The following is a 22,355-nucleotide window of genomic DNA, read 5'->3' as shown; positions in this document are numbered from 1 at the left end:
GGTCCATGAACGCATCACCGGGTCTTCGCCGCTGAAATGACCCGTGCTTACTTCACGGGCCGTGGTTTTTACGTAGATTTTCCCAGGTTCTTTGCTGGTGTTTCCGGTTTCGCCTGTTTCTAACCGGGCTCGGTTGTTTTCCGTGGAGGTAAACGGACCTGAGGCCGACGGTGAGCGGGATGGACGTCCAGGAGGAGAGGAGGAGGCTGCTGGAGGGGGAGGGGGAGGAGGAGGAGGAGGAGGACCCCACAGGACTCATGTCTGAGCAGGAGGCGTACCTGAGGTCAGCAGCACACACACACACACACACACACACACACACACACACACACACACACACACACACACACACACAACAGACCAGTGGTGATTTCTCTCAGACTGCAGTGGAAGCCCGGCTTCCCCTAAAATTACGAAAATTAAATGGTTAAATCTGTTCGGTTGTGTTGACATTCCATTGACTCCAAATGTGTTAGAACACGTTCATCTCACAGACGAGTTCATTCAGATTCAGCTTTTTCACAAACAATTTTGTTGTACATATGTATAATGACAATAAAGGCATTCTATTCTATTCTATTCTATTCTATTCTATTCTATTCTATTCTAAACCAACAGACTGGCTGTTGTTCACTTCTCCTCCATTCCCGTGTCTGTGTTTTCTCCTCCTTCTCTGCTCAGTGCATGTGTCCACAGACTGTGTCCGTCTGTGGGCTTCAGTGGGACTGAGTGGAACAGGTTTTTTCATTGACTCTAAACTGGACGGTAATTGGATAAATGCCACGATGTTGTCCCGCCCCCGGATGCCGGGCGTCTCTGCGGGTGAATGGAGCTGTGGGCGGAGCTCGGCCGGGCTGGACGCCAGAATCCCACGTGCTGATTGGATGATCTGTCGAAAGGCTGAATCCTGTTTGATTGACAGCTGTGTTCAGATCTGCTCCTTCACTGACACAGTTCAGTTTAATACCGTCACACATTCTGCTGGGAAATCACAGAAACCACTACCAAAGTACTGGTTCATTTCTTTCACTGTAAATAAAACACTCATTGGACTTCCTTGTTTCAATTTAACATAATTTCAGCGTTTTCGTGTTTCAGTTCCATAATTTAATCATTTCTTGTTCAGTTTAATCTGGTTTTGTAGGTAGTTAAATCAGTCAGACTGTCGGCTAGGTCAGAGTGAAAGGAGCATCTGTAGTTTAAAAAGGCTGAAGTCTGACACCCACAATGCACTGGGCCAAGGCCATCTGAGCAGCCCAGCTCTGCTGGACATTCAGAGGACACTGGTCCAGTCCTGGAAAAGACGCCGACTGGTACGATAAGGACACTGAGCATTTACTGAAAAAGGAACGGAGGGACCAATGTATGTTTAAATAACTTGACAATGTTTTTTTTTTTTTTTTTTTTTTTTTGATGTAAGCTGACAAAGAGCTTCCCCTGTCTGAAAGATGAGCAGCCGCCACTGCAACAGACACACAACAGACACACAACAACACACAACAGACACACAAAAACACACAACAGACACACACACAACAGACACACAACCCAAGTGCCTGTCCTCAGTGTGTCAGCAGCACAGTTACAGGTCCACTCCACAGGCGTACACAGGCCACAGGGCTCATTTTCTGCACAGTTCCAGACTGTGAAGGCATCGTCCAGAGATAAGCAGTAACTCAACAAAAAGGACTGAAAATGAAGAGAAAAGAAGCACGAAATGAGATGAACTTCATGAAACAAGCACTAAATAAGCACTAAAATTATAAAACTGAACAGAAAAAAAGCAATGAATTAACAAAACTTAATGAAACGAGCACTAAATGAGCAATAAAACAACAACAATGAATGAAAATGAACAGAAAATAAGTATGAATTGAGCAAAACTTAATGAAACAAGTGCTAAATAAGTACTAATATTACAGAAATGAACAGAAAATGAGCACTAAATTAACAAAACTTAATGAAACGAGCACTAAATGAGCAATAAAAGGAACACAATGAAAGAAAATTAACGGAAAATATTTATGAATTGAGCAAAACTTAATGAAACAAGCAATAAATAAGCAATAATATTACAAAAATGAACAGAAAATAAGCACTAAACTAACAAAACTTAATGAAACGAGGACTAAATGAGCAGTAAAACAACAAAAATGAATGAAATTGAACAGGAAATAAGCACTAACTGGGCAGCACTTAATGAAATGAGCACTAAAATAACAACAATGGAAGAAAATGAAGAGAAAATAAGCAGTAAATTAATAAGTTCGGACAGTTTACTCAGTTTAATTTGACTCATTTTCCACACACACATACTGTTGAGTTTCAGACCTTTAATGCATCTTCCAGGGATATGAACTAACTCAACAAAAATTAATGAAAATGAACAGAAAACAAACAATAACTCAGCAAAAATGAATGAAATGAGCTGAAAAATGCCACTGTTGGCCGTAAACGTCACCATACAGCCATGCAGAGATGATGGATTATGTATAGGGATGTCGGATATTGGCATAAAAATGTAATATCGGTGAATATCGGTATTGGTTTTTTTGCCTATCGTTAAAACCGATAAAATAATGCCTTGATCTCACCGGCATTTACCGACGCCTAAATGAAGCATTGTTTGTTGCTGAAAGAAATGTGCAGTTTTCAAAAGTGTACAGTAGAGTTACCACACTGTAATAGACTCATGGAGGGAGAGAAAAGAAATAAATATGGCATTTTTTCCACAACTTAACTCTTTCTTCGCCAATGACGAGATTTTCCGTCACTCCGTGTTTTCACTGTTAGACTGTAGTTGAAGCTGTTGCGGATCGTGTGAATTACTTTCCTTAGTCCGAAAACAAACAATTAAGCAGCTTTTTCGGAAAAATGACGGACCACGTTTAATGTTTTCGCGCTGGAGTCTCCGTTTCCCATGGCAACGCATCCAGCGTCAGTCACTGAATGAGGAAATGCAGACTGTGCAGGAACCGCACACAGTTTGAAAAGCCTTAAAGATGATTATGGAGACAGAGTCTGACAGTTCAGTATGTGATGGAGCTACAGAAGAACCATTTAGAGACAGGAACGGAGAAACAGAAGGTGAGGGAGACGGACACGGAACACGGAAACACGGAGCGGCTCAGGTCCGACACGGAGATGAGGAAGAGGAAGGACACGGAGAAAATGACAGACAGGAGGAAGAGAAAAGAGACATTTGTAGAGGACATTCAAGGAGAAGACAGACACACAGACATGGGACAGACAAAGGACAGCTAGTGTTCATCTGTTAGAGTGAGTTCAGATTCAGACTGAGGACACAGAACAGATTCAGCTGTAGAATGTCAGCAGGACACAGGGAAGACACTGTGGGATTTGGCTGGAATAGGAAATAAATAAATAAATTCATAAATTCATACATAGATAAATAACTAGATGTCCATATAATTATTTACAGATCAAACACAGCAGCTGGTCCAACAGGAGGACCTGGTCCAACAGGAGGACCTGGTGCAGCCAAGGAAAGGCCAGAAATCTACAGTATTTAGTGCATTTGTTTCTTTTTTTCTTGAAAATGAGGAATACTGAAGTGTTTATATCAAAAAGCTAAACTACTATGTGTTAGACTTATAACTGATGTATGTAAATGTGATAAGTTTAGAAGGAACCTGGTTCTTTAGAAGATGTTTGGTCTAAAGTTTGGTGTAGATTCCTCTAATATTTTGTGGAATGATGGGATATCTTAGAGCTGTTTGTTATTATTATTGTTGTTATTATTATTTTATTTTGTGATTTGGAATACAGTGTTACTGTTGGTAAATGAGAAAGAGTCAAAAATGTAAATAGGAAATCAATTTTATCTCGAAAATCAATATCTTTGGGGAAAAAAATGCAGTTTTCTCAGTTTTTTGCTCAAAATTCATTTTTTTCCTGAAAATGACCAATATTCAAATGTTCATATCTCATGAACGAATGAAGATAGAATAAAATCGTTTCTTGTGTTTAAAAGTTGAAGTTCTGTTCTTTCTTTTGATGTATTCAGTGTTCACATACTCCTAACACAACATTTTCAGTCAGCCTCCAAAGATGAGTGAAAATGACAAAAAAGGCTGGCGCTGGTTTGCATCTCACTGGAAAATGTTCTGGAGGGAAAGAGTTCAGCTGAAGTATGTGTTCTGTGCACAGACAGAGTTTACATTTTAAAAGCCTTGTTGCATTTGAGAATGCGTCCAATGGGACATCACAATAAAATTAGGCATGATGTGTTCATTCCATGACAGGAGATATGTGATGTTACCTAAAATTAGTTTAATATCCCACATATATCGGCAGCGATATCAGTAGATATCAGAATCAGAAATTAAGCGTTGGACAATATCGGCATATCGGTTTTTGGCAAAAAAGCCAATATCGGACATCCCTAATTATGTAACTATAAAGTTTACCAGCAGATCAGTTTACATCCACACAGATTACACAGTTAAACCCACTGAATGTATAAAAGATCAATATTCACATTGATTATCAGGTCCAGTTCATGTGTAAACATCCTCAACGCAGACGTCTGACTGACCTTTGACCTTTCCTTTCTGTTCCTCTTCTCTCTCCGCAGTAAAGTGAAAAACAGGAAGTTGTACCTGGCGACGTTTGCGTCCGTCCTGGGGCCCATGAGCTTCGGTTTCGTGTTGGGCTACAGTTCTCCGGCCATCCCGGACCTCAGGAGCATCTCCGACCCCCGGCTGCGACTGGACGCCGACCAGGCTTCGTGGTTCGGGGTAGGAACCGGACCGAGTTAGCAACGTAGCGACGGCGCTTTAGGACCCAAAGGTCAAAGGTCAAATGTGTCCCAACCGAGGGGCGACGACCTCAGCTCCAAAGGGAATCCAGGGGTTTAGTATGATGATGTAATACCACCGACGGCCTCTAGTGGCTGCTCTACAAACATTATTATTCACCTGTTCTGTCCATTTAATGAGGTAGTTTTCTCCTGTTTACCAAAGCGAATGAAACAAGTGGAAAGTAACGCACTAAGTCAACAAAATGAACAGAAAACATGAATTAAATGAGCAAAAATGAACCTGAACTCAAACACTAGTCCCATTAGCTTCGATCACTGCAAAAGTAACAAAGTGAACAGAAAATAAGCACAAATTCAACAAAAGTGAACAGAAAATAAGCACAAATTCAACAAAAGTGAACAGAAAATAAGCACAAATTCAACAAAAGTGAACAGAAAATAAGCACAAATTCAACAAAAATTAATAAAAATGAACAGAAGATAAGTGCAAATTCAACAAAAATGAATGAAAATGAACAGAAAACATGAACTAAATGAGCAAAAATGAACCTGAACTCATACACTAATCCCATTAGCTTCGATCACTGCAAAAAACAACAAAGTGAGCAGAAAATAAGCATAAATTCAATAAAAATGAACAGAAAATAAGCACAAATTCAACAAAAATTAATGAAAACAAGAAAAGCAAGACAGATCTGCCCCCCCACCCGATCACCACCAAAATCTAATCATTTCTTCCTTGTGCCAGTATCAACATTTCCTGAAAATTTCATGAAAATCCGTCCTTAACTTTTTGAGTTATCCTGCTAACAAACAAACACGCAAACACACAAAGCAAAGTGATCACAATACCTCCTGGTGGAGGTAACAAACAGAAAATAAACAGAAATTCAACAAAAATTAATGAAAACAAACAGAAAATAAGCACAAATTAACAGAAATGAATGAATGTTTATTTCAGTTAAATACAAAACACATACATATTAAAAAAAAACAAACAAACATAAAATTAACACATTTTGTAACTGAAAAAGGCAGAAGCTGAAGCCGGAGGCTTATTTCTGCTTCTCCTATTCCCATCCTTAGTCCACACCTGAAGTTGCAGCAGATAAATACTTAAACACAAATTATACTACATTCAGTGTTATAAGTCACTTTATAATCATATTACTTTCATAGCCCTTCATAATTTGACAAATTAAATTCTTTTTGAAACTCAACAGTGAGCTACACAATTTCACTTCATCCTTCAGTTCGTTCCATAGTTTGACACCAATAACTGAAACACTGTTATATTTAACGTTTGTTCTTACTTTACATTTTTCAAACACAAACATCCCTCTTAAATTATAATGTCCTTCTCTTAACTTAAAAATTTTCTGAATACAAAAAGGAAGGTTTTTACTTTTAACACGAAACATAAATTTCATTGTTTTTAAATATACAATATCAAAAAATTTTAGTAAACCAGATTCTACAAAAAGTGAATTACTTGGTTGGAGATAACCAGCTTTGTTTATGACTCTAATAGCTTTTTTTTGGAGTTTAATTATCAGGTCTAAATTAGTTTTATACACATTGCCCCATATTTCCACACACTATGACATATATGGCATTACAAGTGAACAGTACAGCATATGCAAACATTTTTTGTTTAACAAGTCTCGAGTTTTATAAAGAATCGCAACAGCCTTGGACATTTTGCGTTTGATATTATCTATTTGTGGTTTCCAACAGAGTTTATGGTCAATAATCACTCCCAAAAATTTTGTTTCATGCACCCTTTCAATTTCACTTTCATTAATTTTCAGTTTTATATCATCACTTCCCCTAGCACCACCAAAAACCATAAATTTTGTTTTATCTTCATTAAGTGATAACTTATTTACATCAAACCATTTTTTTTAACTTGATCAATTCCTTTTCCACAGTTTCTAATATTTGTTTCATATTTGCTCCCGAATAAAGCAAATTAGTGTCATCTGCAAATATTGTAAATTTTAACTCACTAGATGCCATAAAAAAATCCTTTAAATAAAGTATAAATAACGTAGGTCCCAGAACTGAACCTTGTGGGACCCCACATGTTACTTTTCTAAGTTGTGAATTTGTATTTCCAATTGATACGTACTGAGACCTATTTTGTAAATAACTTTTTAACCAGTTTTGCGTCACACCTCTTATACCATACATTTCACATTTCCGTAGTAATATTGAGTGATCAATTGTGTCAAATGCTTTCCTTAAATCAATAAAAACACCAACAGTATGTTGTTTCTGATCCACCGCTGTTGCTATATTTTCTGTAAATTCCATTACTGCTAGAGATGTTGATCGGTTTTTCCTAAATCCGTATTGATGATCATTTAATATCCTATATTTGTCTATGTAGTCATCTAACCTCTTTACAGTTTCTCAAGAATTTTAGAAAACTGTGGTAACAGTGACACCGGTCTATAATTTGACACCATGTGCTTATCACCATTTTTATAAACTGGAATCACTTTAGCTATTTTCATATTTTCTGGAAAAGTGCCTGTTTGAAATGATTTATTACATACATAAGTGAATGGTTGAAGGATCCTGTTTATCACTTGTTTTATGAGTGACATATCAATGGAATTTCTATCAGTAGATTTTTTATTTTTAAACTTCCTGACCACTTCCAACACTTCACTTTCACAAACTCCACCAAGAAACATTGAATTATTGTTTTCAATAGCAAAATCAAAGGTTTTATCATCCTTTTCCCACTGGGTAATATCTTTTGCCAAATTTGGACCGATATTAACAAAAAAGTCATTAAATATGTTCACAATGTCCTCTATATTTTCCACCACAGTGTCACCAGTTTTAACAACATATGTAGAAAAATTCTTTTTATTACTTTTTTTAATCATATCATTTAACACTCTCCAAGTGCCTTTAAAATCATTTTTATGTATTTCCAACAACTGATCATAATAGGCTTTTTTATGTGTTCTTATGATTGCTGTCAATCTGTTTTTGTATCTTTTATATTTATTCTTTTTCTTTCGTTCTGTGCTTCAGAAATTCCCTATAGAGCCTGTTTTTCTTCTTACAAGCCCTTTCCAATCCCTTAGTTAACCATGGTTTCTTATTCTTTTTAAAATTTTGCCTATATTCTTTCACAGGACAATGTCTGTTGTACAATGTCAGGAATATGTCTAAGAAAGCATTATATGAATCATTGACATCATCTACATAAACGTCATGCCAGTCATAATTTATGAGTTCCTCGTTTAAGGCCATAATTGCTTCTGGTGACTTTGTTCTAACCAAACAAGGTTTTTTCTTATAGTTGGTTAAAGATAATTTGTTGTTCATTTCCAGTTCTACAAAAACTGGTAAATGATCACTTATGTCAGTCAGAAATAGACCACTCGTTATTTCACCATCAATAATGTTTGTCGAGGTTTCTGCCCGTTAAAGGGAAGTTTTTCCTCGCCACTGTCACCAATCACAAGTGTTTGCTCCTGAAGGATTCTGTTGGGTCTCTGTAAACTTAATTTGATTCTGATTTGAATTGATAAAACACTTTGTGACTCTGTCTGTGAAAAGTGCTCTGTAAATAAAATTTACTTACTTACTTACTTACTTTAAAATATTATCAATCAATGTTGCGCTTTCCAATGTGATTCTACTTGGTTTTGTAATTACAGGATGAAAACTCAAACTAAACATAGTATTTACAAATTCTGCCATTTTTGCATGCTCATTCCATTTCAGCAGATCAATATTAAAGTCACCACAAACCAGAATCACCTTATCACAATATTTTTCATATAAATCAGTAATCTCCTTATTGAATTTCTCAATACATGACCCTGGTGTCCTGTAAATACAACTAAGAAATATGTTTTTGTGTTTTTCCATCTTAATTTCAACCGTTACACATTCCATCAGATTGTCTATAGCAATTGTCAAGTCACCATTTATCTTACATTTCTAATCAGTTAGTACAAATAGGGCCACGCCCCCTCCTCTTTTATTGGCTCTGTTTTGCCAAAACATTTCATATCCTTCTAATTCATCATGTAACCCTTTCTCATCACTCAGCCAAGTCTCTGAAATTGCTATTACACTAAATTTATGCTGAAATTGTTGCAAATAATCTTTAATTTTATCAAAATTACTATAGAGACTCCTACTATTAAAGTGAATCACCGAAAAACCCTTAATTTTAGACTTATACTTGTCTTCTGAATAATATTCACATGTTTTAATGCTGTGGTAGAAGTGGGTCTCTGGGTCAATATCATTCTCTAAAACATAGGGTTTGTGATCTTGAAAGTCAAAAGACTTAAATTCAGTGTATTCACACATTCTCATATTTCAGTCCCCAAACAATAATTGACCTCATAGCTCCATCACAACAAAAATCAGATATGAACAGAAAATAAACACAAATTCAACAAAAATGAATGAACATGGACAGAAAATAAGCACTAAATCAATAAGTGAATAAAACTGATCCTAAAACAGTCTTCAGAGCACGTATGTGCCCACAGCTCATATGACAGTATTTGAATCCAGTTCTAGTGTTAATGATCGGTGTCTTTTACCGTCGAATGGAAGCAGATGTTTCACCGTCACAAACCCAGTGTCAGCAGTTTAATGGCGTCACATGTGATCTGGTCACGTCTGCTTCATTCACTGTAGGTCAAAGGCAAAAACCAGAAAAGAATTATAAAGGCAGCAAAAGGAAAGTGAGTCATGAAAGTACGTTTATTTCACTTTACTCCTTTATGACACTGGGAACAGCAGCTTTTTAGGGTTTTTATAGGAGTTACTTCTCTACAGTCAGTGCATTATGTCACAAAAATGTCACAAAACCAGCAACAGGTTTATTAATAATAATAATAATAATAATAATAATAATAATAATAATAATAATGATGATGATAATAATAATGATGATAATAAAAATAATAATAATAATAAGAGGAAGAAGAAGAATGCCATTTATTTTTGGTACCAAGTGAGCAGAAAATCAGCACAAATTCAACAAAAATGAATGAAAATGATCAGAAAATACATGTTTGACACCTGTGTTCTATGTGTTTGAAATAAAACAGAACTAACAACATTTTCCTGGTTCTGATCCACTTTAGCTCCTATTGGTCTGAATGTGGAACCTGAACTAAAATGATTTGAACATCATTGATCGTTAATATCTTCAGTGGAATCTTTGCATCGTGGGCCGGATCGAACCCTTTGGCGGTCCAGGTTTGGCCCACGGGCCGTATGTTTGACCACCCTGGATGTAAATGATAAATAGAAGGGGGTCCGGCACTGAGCCCTGGGGCACACCAGCAGTGATGGGGGAATGAATGTGAAGCGTAGGGTTTGACTTGGATGTTGTTGTGGTTCCAGTCCATCGTGACGGTGGGTGCGGTGGTCGGCGGTCTGCTGGGCGGTTGGATGGTGGAGCGGATCGGCAGGAAGCTCAGCCTCATGTTCTGCTCGCTGCCGTTCATCTTCGGCTTCACCATCATCATCGCGGCGCAGAACGTGTGGATGCTGTACATCGGACGAGCGCTGACCGGCCTCGCCAGCGGAGTCACGTCGCTGGTCGTTCCGGTAAGAAGCGGTGCCGTCCGTCCGTCCAGGGGTTGTGTTGTGTTAGCGCCGTAACGTCCGCCTGCATTTGAACATCACATACACACACATACAACACACAGGGTTTGTACGGGTGCTTGAAATCCTTGAAAGTGCTTGAATTTGACCTTGAAAATGTATATGAACCCTGAACTCAATATGTCTTCATTATACACTGTAGTTTTCTGTTTGATGTCACATCACACGGTGCTTAAAGCAGATTTTAAAACCATAAACTCCTGTCTTTTATAGTTTTCATCCTGTTAAATGAGTTCATACAAGTGCTTGAAATCCTGGAAAATGCTTAAATTTCAATGTTGTGTTTCCAAGGTCTGGAAAGTGCTTGAATTTTAGTTTAAATGCTTGAAAGTGCTTGCAATTCTAACTCAGTGATGCGATTTCTTTATTTATTTTTAATATTAACTCAAGCCAAAGCTGCTTACAGAGGTGATACATTTAGAAAAAATCTAAAATAAAATACAATTCCCAGATGTTCTCAGGTCGACTTCAAGTGACTTTCCTTTTTTTGGATAAAACTTTGTGTTCTCCTTTAATTTCTAAAGTTATTGCTATTATGAAACATAATTTTAGGTGTTTATGGCAGAATACAATGATCATGATTGTGATAAAAAGTGAAAAAATAATATTCCTGCGTAGGGATGTAGTGATTACAGGTATAATGATAAACGTCGGTAAAATCACAGACGGTTAGTATTAGCGTTTAAATTCTAATTATCATGATAACTGTGTTTGATTACCGCACTTTTAGGGGAAAAAACCCTATGTAAAGATCTGCTTATATGTCAAATATTTGAGTATAGTTTTAATTTATTGCAATTTTAATTGTATATACCTAATATTTGGAACCAATATTCACTTTTGAAGTCTTTGAAAAGGTTCATTAAGCATCTGTGTGTTATTTATGCAATAAAGTATGTACATTTTTCAAATCGGATTTTATATTTTTATGTCCTTTTATGTTTTTATAGTAGGTTAAAGTGAAAAAATAATAGACAGATGATGTAGATGAAGTTGTGCTGAAAAAAAAGACACCAAACATGGGTATAGTAAACATTTATATATATCGTATATAAAGGCAAAATCAAAAGTGCTCAAAAACGGACAAAATAGGCTCAGACCCCTAAGGGTTATTGTTTGAATGTTTCTACCAAGAGAAAGTACATTGTGCCAATTATTTGATTTGTTTGGGTTTTTTTTAAAATACAACTTGGTTAAATTATTTCACTGTGTGTATTAGTACTTTTTGAACATTTTGAGCACAATTTCAACAATATCGCGATAAGAATGATAACTGTGATAATTTTAGTCACAATAACCATGATATGAAATTTTCATATCGTTACATCCCTAATCCTGCATTTATGTTTTCCTGTAAATATGCACTGGACTTATCAGCAGCGTTTGACACTGTCAGTCACCATATCCTGTCATTCATACTCTGGAACATGGGCATCACAGGCCACGCACACTCCTGGTTTCAATCTTACCTCACTAGTCGGTCCTTCAGTGTGTCCTGGCTAGGGCACACATCAGCAGTTCACCGCCTCACCACGGGGGTCCCCCAAGGCTCTGTGTTGGGCCCCCTCCTTTTTGCCATATACACCACCTCACTCGGTCAGATCATCCACTCACACGGCTTCTCATATCATTGCTATGCTGATGATACCCAGCTCTATCTGTCATTCCCACCTGATGACTCCACAGTCTCAGTGCGGATCTCAGATTGTCTCTCTGACATATCTGCATGGATGAAAGCCCATCACCTTCAGCTGAACCTGTCCAAAACTGAACTGCTGGTCTTCCCAGCTAAGCCAACCATACAGCAGGACATCTCCATCACTATTGACTCCATACCTCTGGCTCCTACCAGTGTAGTACGTAACTTGGGAGTCATGATTGATAATCAGTTGACCTTCACGGATCACGTTGCCTCTGTCACCCGATCATGCCGTTTCACTCTGTTCAACCTAAGAAAGATCAGGCCATACCTAACCGAACAGGCCACCCAGCTCCTGGTGCAGACTATGGTTATCTCCACCCAGCTCCTGGTGCAGACTATGGTTATCTCCACCCAGCTCCTGGTGCAGACTATGGTTATCTCCACCCAGCTCCTGGTGCAGACTATGGTTATCTCCACCCAGCTCCTGGTGCAGACTATGGTTATCTCCCGTCTTGACTACTGCAGTGCTCTTCTAACGGGCCTCCCAGCTTGTGTTGTCAAACCACTACAGATGGTCCAGAATGCAGCAGCGCGTCTGGTCTTCAATCACCCTAAAAGGGCACATGTCACCCCCTTACTCATTGAGTTCCACTGGTCTACCCATAGCTGCCCACATCAAATTCAAATCTTTAATCCTAGCCTACAAAATTCTCCGTGGGTCTGCTCCTACCTACTTAGGTGCACTGATAAAAGCTTATGTCGCCCCACGACCACTCCGCTCGTCTGGGGAACGTAGTCTGGTGGTCCCCAGACCTTGTACAAGACAATCCAGGCTCTTTTCATGGGTCGTTCCACGTTGGTGGAACGCTCTACCAAGTGCTACAAGAACAGAGGCATCCCTGCCTATCTTCAAGAAGCTCCTGAAGACCCAGCTCTTCTGAGAGCACCTCCTATCCTAGCACTTTCAAACATTCCATTTTAAATATTCTAATAGGGTTTTTCCCAGGATTATCACAGATTCTTCCAGGATTATCTCTGGACCTGCTGCGGTGGTCCTGCCTCTCTCCTGCCCTCACCATCACCACTCACTTATCCTCAACCGCCTCCATGTGTCTCCCCCCTACTCCCCCCTTCTCCCCCAGTCTCTATCTCTATCTCTATCGCTCTCTCTTTTTCTCTTTCTTTACTCTCTCTCTTTAACCCCAGCTGGTCCTGTCACTCGTCCATCCTCCTCAGTCTGGGTCTGCTCCAGGTTTCTGCTGTTAAAGGGAAGTTTTTCCTTCCACTGTCACCATCACTAGTGTTTGCTCCTGGAGGATTCTGTTGGGTTTCTGTAAATTGGCTTAGAGTCTGGTTTTGACCAACTCTATATATAAAGTGTCATGAGAGAACTTTTTTTGTGATCTGGCGCTATATAAATAAAATTTGATTGATTGAGTGATTTAATTGGTTTTCCCCTATAAGTCGCTTTGGAAAAAAGCGTCTGCCAAATGCATAAACATAAATATGGATTTGACTCCAGAGATAAGGTGATGAGCTGGAAACATTTGAAAATGACCCTTAAAAGTGCTTGAATTTGACCTTAAAAATGTGTACGAACCTTGTAGAACTCAGATCGCACTCATTTTCTTTATTGTTTAAATAAATGGAATTGCTCAAACGTCCTTTAAATCCTGACACCAGCTGTGGTTCAGTGAAAATGCTCTGATGTTCATGCAGATGGATGACGCCTGGGCTTTGTTTTGCAGCTGTATATCTCTGAGATGGCCCACGAGCGAGTCCGTGGGACTCTGGGCTCCTGTGTGCAGCTCATGGTGGTGCTCGGCATTCTGGGAGCGTACGCCGCAGGTACGAAGCCCCGCCCCCAAGACTGACTTGATGGGTTTGACGCATGTGCTTCCACTGATGTGGAAAAGCTGTGTTCTGCTCGTCCGCCTGTTCCCTGGTGAATCTTCCTCTGAATTTAATTCCATTTCAGTTCGTTCTCTGGATTTAAAGTCAAACTAGAAAAACATCAAGTAATGTTTCAGCTGTGTGTAGTTTTTCTGCAGCAGTGGAAGTGAATGAGCCAGGAGAGCTGGTCCTGATTGGACGATATGTTACAGCCCATAATGCACTCTGTCATACTGGGAGGGAGGGATGAATGGATGGATGGATGGATGGATGGACATGTGGATGGATGGATGGATGGATAACAAAATTAATAAAAATGAGTAAAAAAAATTTACAAAATAAGTGAAAAAAATGTGAAAAAAAATGGACAAAAACACAAGCATCAAAATGAGTAAAGACAAAAAGATAAGCAGCAAAACCCATGGTCCAGAAAAGACCACGACATGGACAGAGACAGGGAGTCCAGTTAAACTGCAGATGAAGACCTGATACCAACAAAAACCAGACCACTACCCGTTCACTTCAATAAGAACCAGATATTTTTGTCATAAACTGATAAAGTAAAACAATTATGGCTGGAGATCATTCACACATTTTTGATTTTCAACACCTTTACCAGCACTGAGAACACTGGAGGTCCAAATCTGATTTTATACCCATATGTGACCTGGATCTGATCTGTTAAAGACAGTCTGAGCAGCACTAATCTGACCCAGACCACTTTCATATGTGGTCCTGAATCTGACCCGGACCACTTTCATATGTGGTCCTGAATCTGACCCGGACCACTTTCATATGTGGTCCTAAATCTGACCCGGACCACTTTCATATGTGGTCCTAAATCTGATACAGATCTGATATTTTCCAATGTGACTTCAGTCTGAACGTCCAGGTCGCATTTATCCGACCTTTCCAGACCTGGTTGTTCTTCCAGTTCAGTTGAACGTCACATACTGATTTAAAGGCCTGAGTGTTTATTGAAGGAGTTGAAACGCTGTGGTCTGAGTTGAACCCTGTTGTGTGTGTGTGTGTGTGTGTGTGTGTGTGTGTGTGTGTGTGTGTGTGTGTGTGTGTGTGTGTGTGTGTGTCAAGGTTATTATCGTTAACGAAAACGAACGAAATGACGAAAACTAAAATTGAAAAAACATTTTCGTTAACTGAAATTAATAAAAACTCTAATTGAAAGAAAAAAACGATAACTAACTGAAACTGTATTGTGAGCTTACAAAACTAACTAAAACGTATAAAAATTATGGATACAATTCCCTTCGTTTTCGTCTTTGTCAATGTCGGATTGATATGAAATTAATTTATTTGGCTCCAGCAGTTTGAGCTGGTGACACCATAGGACACTACACAGTCTGTCATGTCTGGTCACTGGTGGTTTCCAGTGGTCTTCTGGTCCCCACTCTACCTGGAACATACAGACTAAAGCTGGGACACAGCAGCACAGTCCTGTCTGGGGTTTACTGTAGTGATACATGGGTCGGGTTTTTTTTTTTTTTTTTTTTTTTTTTTTTTTTTTTTTTTGGCGTACCGTGTGTGTGCGCGTGAGTGACAGAGACAGAGCAGAGCTAAAGGACAGAGTCAGTGTTGAACTAGCATCCAGGTTAAAACTGGAGAGTTTATCACCATGAAAAGACCTTCCAAGCCCTGAACTGCACAGTTTAGAAGAGGAGAAAAGAGGAGGATGAAAACTAATCCAATTACAGAGGGATGGAACCTGTTAGAATGGTAAAAAACGTTTGATGTTACTAGCTACAGCTAGCTGAACTGAACTGAAGCAAAGTTAGCTAATAATGGAACTGGAGATGATTAAGAGAGGAGATATCTGCTAAGGTGTGGTTTACTGATGATGAACTGGGTTATATATGTTTATAAGTGGTTTATATATGTTTCTATCTGCTTTAACTGCTGGTTAGCTGGTTATATATGTTCCTATCTGCTTTAACTGCTGGTTAGCTGGTTTATAATATGTTCCTATCTGCTTTAACTGCTGGTTAGCTGGTTTATAATAGGTTCCTATCTGCTTTAACTGCTGGTTAGCTGGTTATATATGTTCCTATCTGCTTTAACTGCTGGTTAGCTGGTTTATAATATGTTCCTATCTGCTTTAACTGCTGGTTAGCTGGTTATATATGTTTCTATCTGCTTTAACTGCTGGTTAGCTGGTTATATATGTTTCTATCTGCTTTAACTGCTGGCTGCTTTGTGCATCTCCTCTCATGCTTTGCACATCTTCGCATTGTTTCACGTCAGTGACGTTGTGTATGGATTGCACCCCCCCTCAACCTGCTATAGGGAATTTATACATTGTACGGTACATTGTGTCTCTGCTCAGTCCATGAGCCGCCCTAACCCGACCCCCAAATAAAGTGTCCAGGGTAACCCATATCCACACCTCACTAATTTCTTTGAATAGGATGATGAGGAAGATAAAATATATGAAATAACTAAAACTAATACCAAAACTAAACTAAACTAAACTAAAACTAAGCATTCAGAAAAAAACGATAACTAATAAAAACTAACAAACCTGCTCTAAAAACTAATTAAAACTAACTGAATAAGAGAAAAAAAAGTCAAAACTAATTAAAACTAAACTATAATTAAAAATCCAAAACTATTATAACCTTGGTGTGTGTGTGTGTGTGTGTGTGTGTCCATGCTGGTGTGTGTGTGTGTGTGTGTCCATGCTGGTGTGTGTGTGTGTCCATGCTGGTGTGTGTGTGTGTCCATGCTGGTGTCGGTGCTCCAGGTCTGGTGGTCCACTGGCGCTGGTTGGCCATCTGCTGCTCCATCCCTCCGACGCTGCTCATGGTGTTCATGTGCTTCATGCCGGAGACGCCTCGGTTCCTGTTGTCCCAGGGGAAGAGGAGGGAGGCTGAGGAGGCGCTGCGCTTCCTGAGGGGCCCCGACGCCCCCGTGGAGTGGGAATGTGCCCGGATCGAGGACGCCTGTGAGGAGCAGGTGAGGAACCGAGGGGGTAGATGGTCTGGGGTCCCTTCGTGTGCATTTACCTTCTGGTTTGTAGTCCGACGGTCCGACGGTCCGATGGTCCGACGGTCCAACGGTCCGATGGTCCGATGGTCTGATGGTCCGATGGTCTGATGGATTACTGGTGTCAGCGTCCAACCATCGTCTGTAAACAAGTTTTCAACAACCTTCTTCTCTGAAACCATCAGTTACAATGACTTGATATTAGTTGTGGAACATCTTCAGGGTAAGGTCTACCAAGTTTGTTCAAAAATTAGGAAATATTGATTTTTGAATTTTTTACGAAGTTTTGAAATGTTCCAAATCTCCATTGGTTTATAATGGGACACATTTTAAAGTGTTCTAACTGGAAAACAGTTGAAGATGTTGAGATAATACTTTTTTATAAAATACTTTTGGTAATAGATAGGAAGTCACATATGGGCTTTTATTTGGTGCATGACCTTTGACCTTGAGTGACCTTGAAAGGTCAAATGAATGTCATTTCATGTCTTTAAACGTGCCGTTGGACGACAGGAGCCTGGGTTCTGTTTTTCAAAACTTCCCATGAATGAAGTCTGAGCCTTTGGACAAAATAATCAACATAAATTAACAAAAATGAACTAAAATAACCAAAAAGTTACAAAATTAGTGAGGCGTTTAACATTTGACCTAGTGCAAAAAATAATAAAGTATATTAACCAGTGTTGGTGTGAATCATTGACATATGCCAGGATGAAAAAATAACAAAGTAACAAATAATATTTTTATGTGGAATATTGAAGAAAAAAAAAGTTTTAGTGTTTTTTGCGTCAACAATATGGTTGTTTCCATTATAAACCTGTCATTTAAAGGGTTCAAATCTGACAGTTTTTAAGTATTTGGTATTTTTGTTTATGCTGACATCTACAGTGTCCCCAGTTTACGTCCTCATCCTCAGTTGACCTTCCATGCCTGACCTTTGACCTCTGTGACCTATGTGTCCCCTCAGGGCTCGTCCTTCCAGATGTCGGACCTGAAGGACCCCGGCGTCTACAAACCCCTGGTCGTCGGCGTCCTGCTCATGGTGTTCCAGCAGCTGACCGGCATCAACGCCATCATGTTCTACGCCGAGACCATCTGTGAGCAGGCCCACCTGGTGAGGAACCGCTGCAGAACCTGCTGCAGAACAGAACCTGCTGCAGAACCTGCTGCAGATGGAACAGGGTTATCACCTGATGTGGATGTGTGTGTTGTGTGTTTTTGCAGCCGGGGGACGTGGGCTCGGTCCTGGTGGGTCTGGTTCAGGTGGTCTTCACGGCGGTGGCAGCAGTGATCATGGACAGAGCTGGAAGAAAGGTCCTCCTGGTCATCTCAGGTGACTTTAAGATAAGATCTAAGTATAAGATACAAGATAAGATAAGATAAGGTAAGGATAAGATAAGATAAAATGAGATAAGTATAACATATAAGATAAGATAGAAGATAGGTGTAAGATATAAGTATAAGATGTAAGATAAGATATAAAATATAGATAAGTGTAAGATATGAGATAAAGGATAAGATAAGTATATAAGATATATATAATATAAGATATAAGATAAGTATTAAATAATATGAGATATAAGATAAGATATAAGATAAGTATAAGATATAAGAAAAGATAAGTATAAGATAAGATCAGATAAAATAACATAAGATATGACTTTATTAAATTTCACAGTGAACGCAAACGAGTGAAAAATTAAATGTAGAGAGAAAAGTAAGAAATGCTGTATTTATATAAATATTTATATAAATATAGAATTCGAAGTCAAATGGACGTGTTATTTACATATTTTCGTTGTGGTTGCACATGCACATAGTGTGAATGTGAATGGTGTAAATCACGTCACATGACCCTTTGGCTCCGCCCTCAAGCCCCAGCGCTGACCGTGGGTTTGTTTCCCTGATGCAGGCGTTGCCATGGCGATCAGCACCACCTCCTTCGGGGTTTACTTCTACCTGATGTCCCAGCAGCCCCGGACCCCCACGGCGGCGCTGGACGTCATGGCGACGGCGGCGCCCGCTCTGGACCTGAGGTGGTTGGCGCAGTGCAGCCTGGCGGTCTTCATCACAGGTGAGTCTCACCTTTGGTCACGTGACCATACAGCCATGACCACGTGACGCTAACGGGCGGGTCTGGGTCCAGGTTTTGCTCTGGGGTGGGGTCCCATCCCAAGGCTGGTCATGTCCGAGATCTTCCCCGTCAAAGTGCGAGGCTTCGCCAGCGCCGTGTGCGTCCTGACCAACTGGAGCATGGCATTCGTGGTCACTAAGACCTTCCATGACATGATGGTGAGTTCAGGGCCGCGCAGTTTTTACAGACACCGCCTCTTCGGTTATTATCTATTGTTTTAGTTTGAATTTTATTACTTTGTTTATTTTCTTCTTATTTTGTTCATTTTCGTTTATTTCTTTCATTATTTTGTTTTTGTTGATTTTCTTTATTTGTCAGTATGTTTTTTTGCTCATTTTTGATTTAATTTTATTGATTATTTTGCTTATTCTTATTTTGTTCATTTTTGTTGATTTTCTTTATTTATTCAGTTTAGTTTTTGCTCATTTTTGTTTTAATTTTATTGATTATTTTGTTTATTTCTTCTTATTTTGTTATTTTGTTCATTTATTTCTTTCATTATTTTGTTTTTGATGATTTTCTTTATTATTCAGTTTATTTTTTGCTCATTTTTGTTTTAATTTTATTGATTATTTTGTTTATTTTCTTCTTATTTTGTTCATTTTATTGATTTTCTTTATTGCTTTATTTGCTTTTGCTGATTTTACTTATTATTATGTTTGGTTTTTTGCTCATTTTTGTTTTAATTTTGTTGATTGTTTTGTTTATTTTCTTCTTATTTTGTTGATTTTCATTTATTTCTTTCATTATTTTGTTTTTGTTGATTTTCTTTATAATTCAGTTTGTTTTTTGCTCATTTTTGTTTGAATTTTATTGATTATTTTGTTTATTTTCATCTTATTTTGTTCATTTTCATTCATTTATTTCACTATTTTGTTTGTTTTGTCAATTTGATTTATTATTCAGTTTGTTTTTTGCTCATTTTTGTTTTAATATTATTGATTATTTGTTTGTTTTCTTCTTATTTTGTTCATTTTTATTGATTTTCTTTATCATTTTGTTTGCTTTTGTTGATTTTACTTATTATGTTTGTTTTTTGCTCATTTTGTTTTTAATTTTATTGATTTGTTTATTTCTTTTTATTTTATTCATAATTTTATTCATTTTTTGCTCATTTTGTTGAATATTTTGTTCATTTTCATAAATAATGAGTATGACAGGATGATTTGATGTTCCATGACCACATGAGTGTTTGAAGAGTAAAGTAGATGAGTCATAAATGGCAAAAATGAGACTCAAATTGCGTCAAAGGAGTTCCAGATAAACTCAATGTGTTCTGTTTAAAGAGAAAACAGGCTGAACTGTAATAGAACAACTAGATGAAATAACAATGAAAATGAGAATATCCAATAGAATAAATTATGAAAATAATGCGTAAAAATCATAAAAGAATAGGACTCCATCTGAGTTTTGACTATTGAAATAAACAGACTAAAAATGAAATGATTGAAAATAAAATAGAATCAGGTAAAATAACCAAATTAATCACAAATATATTAAGAATTACATTTCTGGAAACATTTAATAAAACAAAATAATACAACATTATGCCATAGTCACCTTTATTTTGGTAGCTCCATATTTATTTTTCCATATTTTCCCTCAACAAACAGTGAAAATATCAGAAAATTAATGTTGTAGAGAGATAAAAAATAGATGAAAATGATTAATAGATAAAATATATATGTATAAAAAAGGAGGACAATGATAAAAACTGAATAAAACCAATATGAAAGAGAATAAAGTGAAATAAAATCAGACCAAATGGAGTGAAATCTTCAATGAATGTTCCAACATGTCCATCAAACTAAGCCCCGCCTCCTTCCAGGACCACCTGACCAGCGCCGGGACCTTCTGGCTGTTCGCCTCCAGCTGCTCCGTCAACGTCATCTTCACCATCGTCTTCCTCCCAGAAACCAAAGGGAAGACGCTGGAGCAGATCGAAGCCATTTTCAGAGGGACGTCGGGCCCCTGAAGCTCCGCCCACTCGCCAAAAAAACCATCACACCTTTTGAAATATGAGTGAACTGATCAGTCCTGGAGACGCTGCGTGGGCATTTGGTGTTTTTTATATCATTTATTTAACCTGGTGGATGTTTCAGAGTATTTCATACGTCTTTTCCAAGTGTCTTTGAGATCAAAGAACAGACGTCACACGTTTTAATCCCATAATTCAGCCTGAAACGCAGATTTAAAACCTGTTTGACTGAGGTACGAACCCCATCAGGCTGCTTTGACTGACTTCCACATCCTGACAGATTCCATTTGTGATGTAATTGTTCATTTTTTTCATTTTTTTGTAATTGTTCATATGTTAAAATATTGTGTTTATTTCACTTCCTCTGAGAGCTGACGTTGGACTGGAAGCTACAGGTTCATGTAATAAGCTAAAAAAAAAAAAGAAATATGGAAGTTTATCAAGAATTTAGATAATGTTTTTTAAACCTTGACTAGTTGAAATAGTAAAACAGCTGATCCATGTTTTTGAAGGAATCTTTTCAACCCAGGGATGTTCAACTCCTGTTAGTTCAGGTTCCACATTCAGACCAATATGATCAGAACCAGGAAAAGAAGAACAGAAGAACCATAAATAATGACAAATACAACACTTTTCTCTTTGTTTTAGTGCAAAAAAGTAAAATTACATTGTGAAAATGTTTGTTTACAATCTACACTTTAAAAAAATGTGAACAATATGAACAACTTGAAATGTCTTAAGAAAAATAAGTGTGATTTTATTAGTATAACATATAATATAATTTTTAAAAAATAGGAAAGAAATTATCAATGCAACAAAAAGAAAAAAAACAGTGTATAAAGCTCTAAATATACAACAATGTACAGTATATAAATGTTTATATTAAATACTCTATTTAACACAATTATAACAGCAATTTTTACAATATGTACTTGACAAATATTATAATTATCAATATAATAATTAAAGCAATAGACATAATTAAGTATGGAAAAGTTGTTATAAATTGTGCTAAAATATTGTTAAATGATGTGATTCCAATTTACAGATTACAGTGGATCAACAAATACACAACAAACAAAAACATGCAAAACATTTAGTAACAGGTAGAATGTTGTTCATTTTTTAAGACATTTCAGGTTCTTCACATTTTTAATGAAAGAATAGTTTATAATTGTAAACATTTTTATGTAATTTTACTTTAATGACAACTACAAATTCTTCTTACAAAGACAAATATTTGTATTTGTCATTATTTGAGTTT

At 37.7% G+C, this 22,355-nt stretch overlaps 1 protein-coding gene across 1 annotated transcript; it reads left to right on the top strand.

Annotated features, from left to right (window-relative positions):
- On the top strand, window positions 1-21,566 carry LOC115425764 (solute carrier family 2, facilitated glucose transporter member 8-like). The gene is made up of 10 exons (XM_030143512.1): window positions 1-283; window positions 4,598-4,760; window positions 10,181-10,387; window positions 13,835-13,934; window positions 16,738-16,949; window positions 17,947-18,093; window positions 18,204-18,312; window positions 18,892-19,053; window positions 19,126-19,271; window positions 20,942-21,566. Exons 1-10 carry the CDS (start codon window positions 180-182, stop codon window positions 21,086-21,088), a joined length of 1,497 nt encoding a protein of 498 aa, XP_029999372.1. The 5' UTR covers window positions 1-179; the 3' UTR covers window positions 21,089-21,566.
- The last annotated feature ends 789 nt before the right edge of the window (window positions 21,567-22,355 follow it).

The sequence above is a fragment of the Sphaeramia orbicularis genome, chromosome 9 (assembly GCF_902148855.1).
Source record: "Sphaeramia orbicularis chromosome 9, fSphaOr1.1, whole genome shotgun sequence".
Lineage (NCBI taxonomy): Eukaryota > Metazoa > Chordata > Actinopteri > Kurtiformes > Apogonidae > Sphaeramia > Sphaeramia orbicularis.
This window is presented reverse-complemented; position numbering and strand designations above follow the sequence as displayed.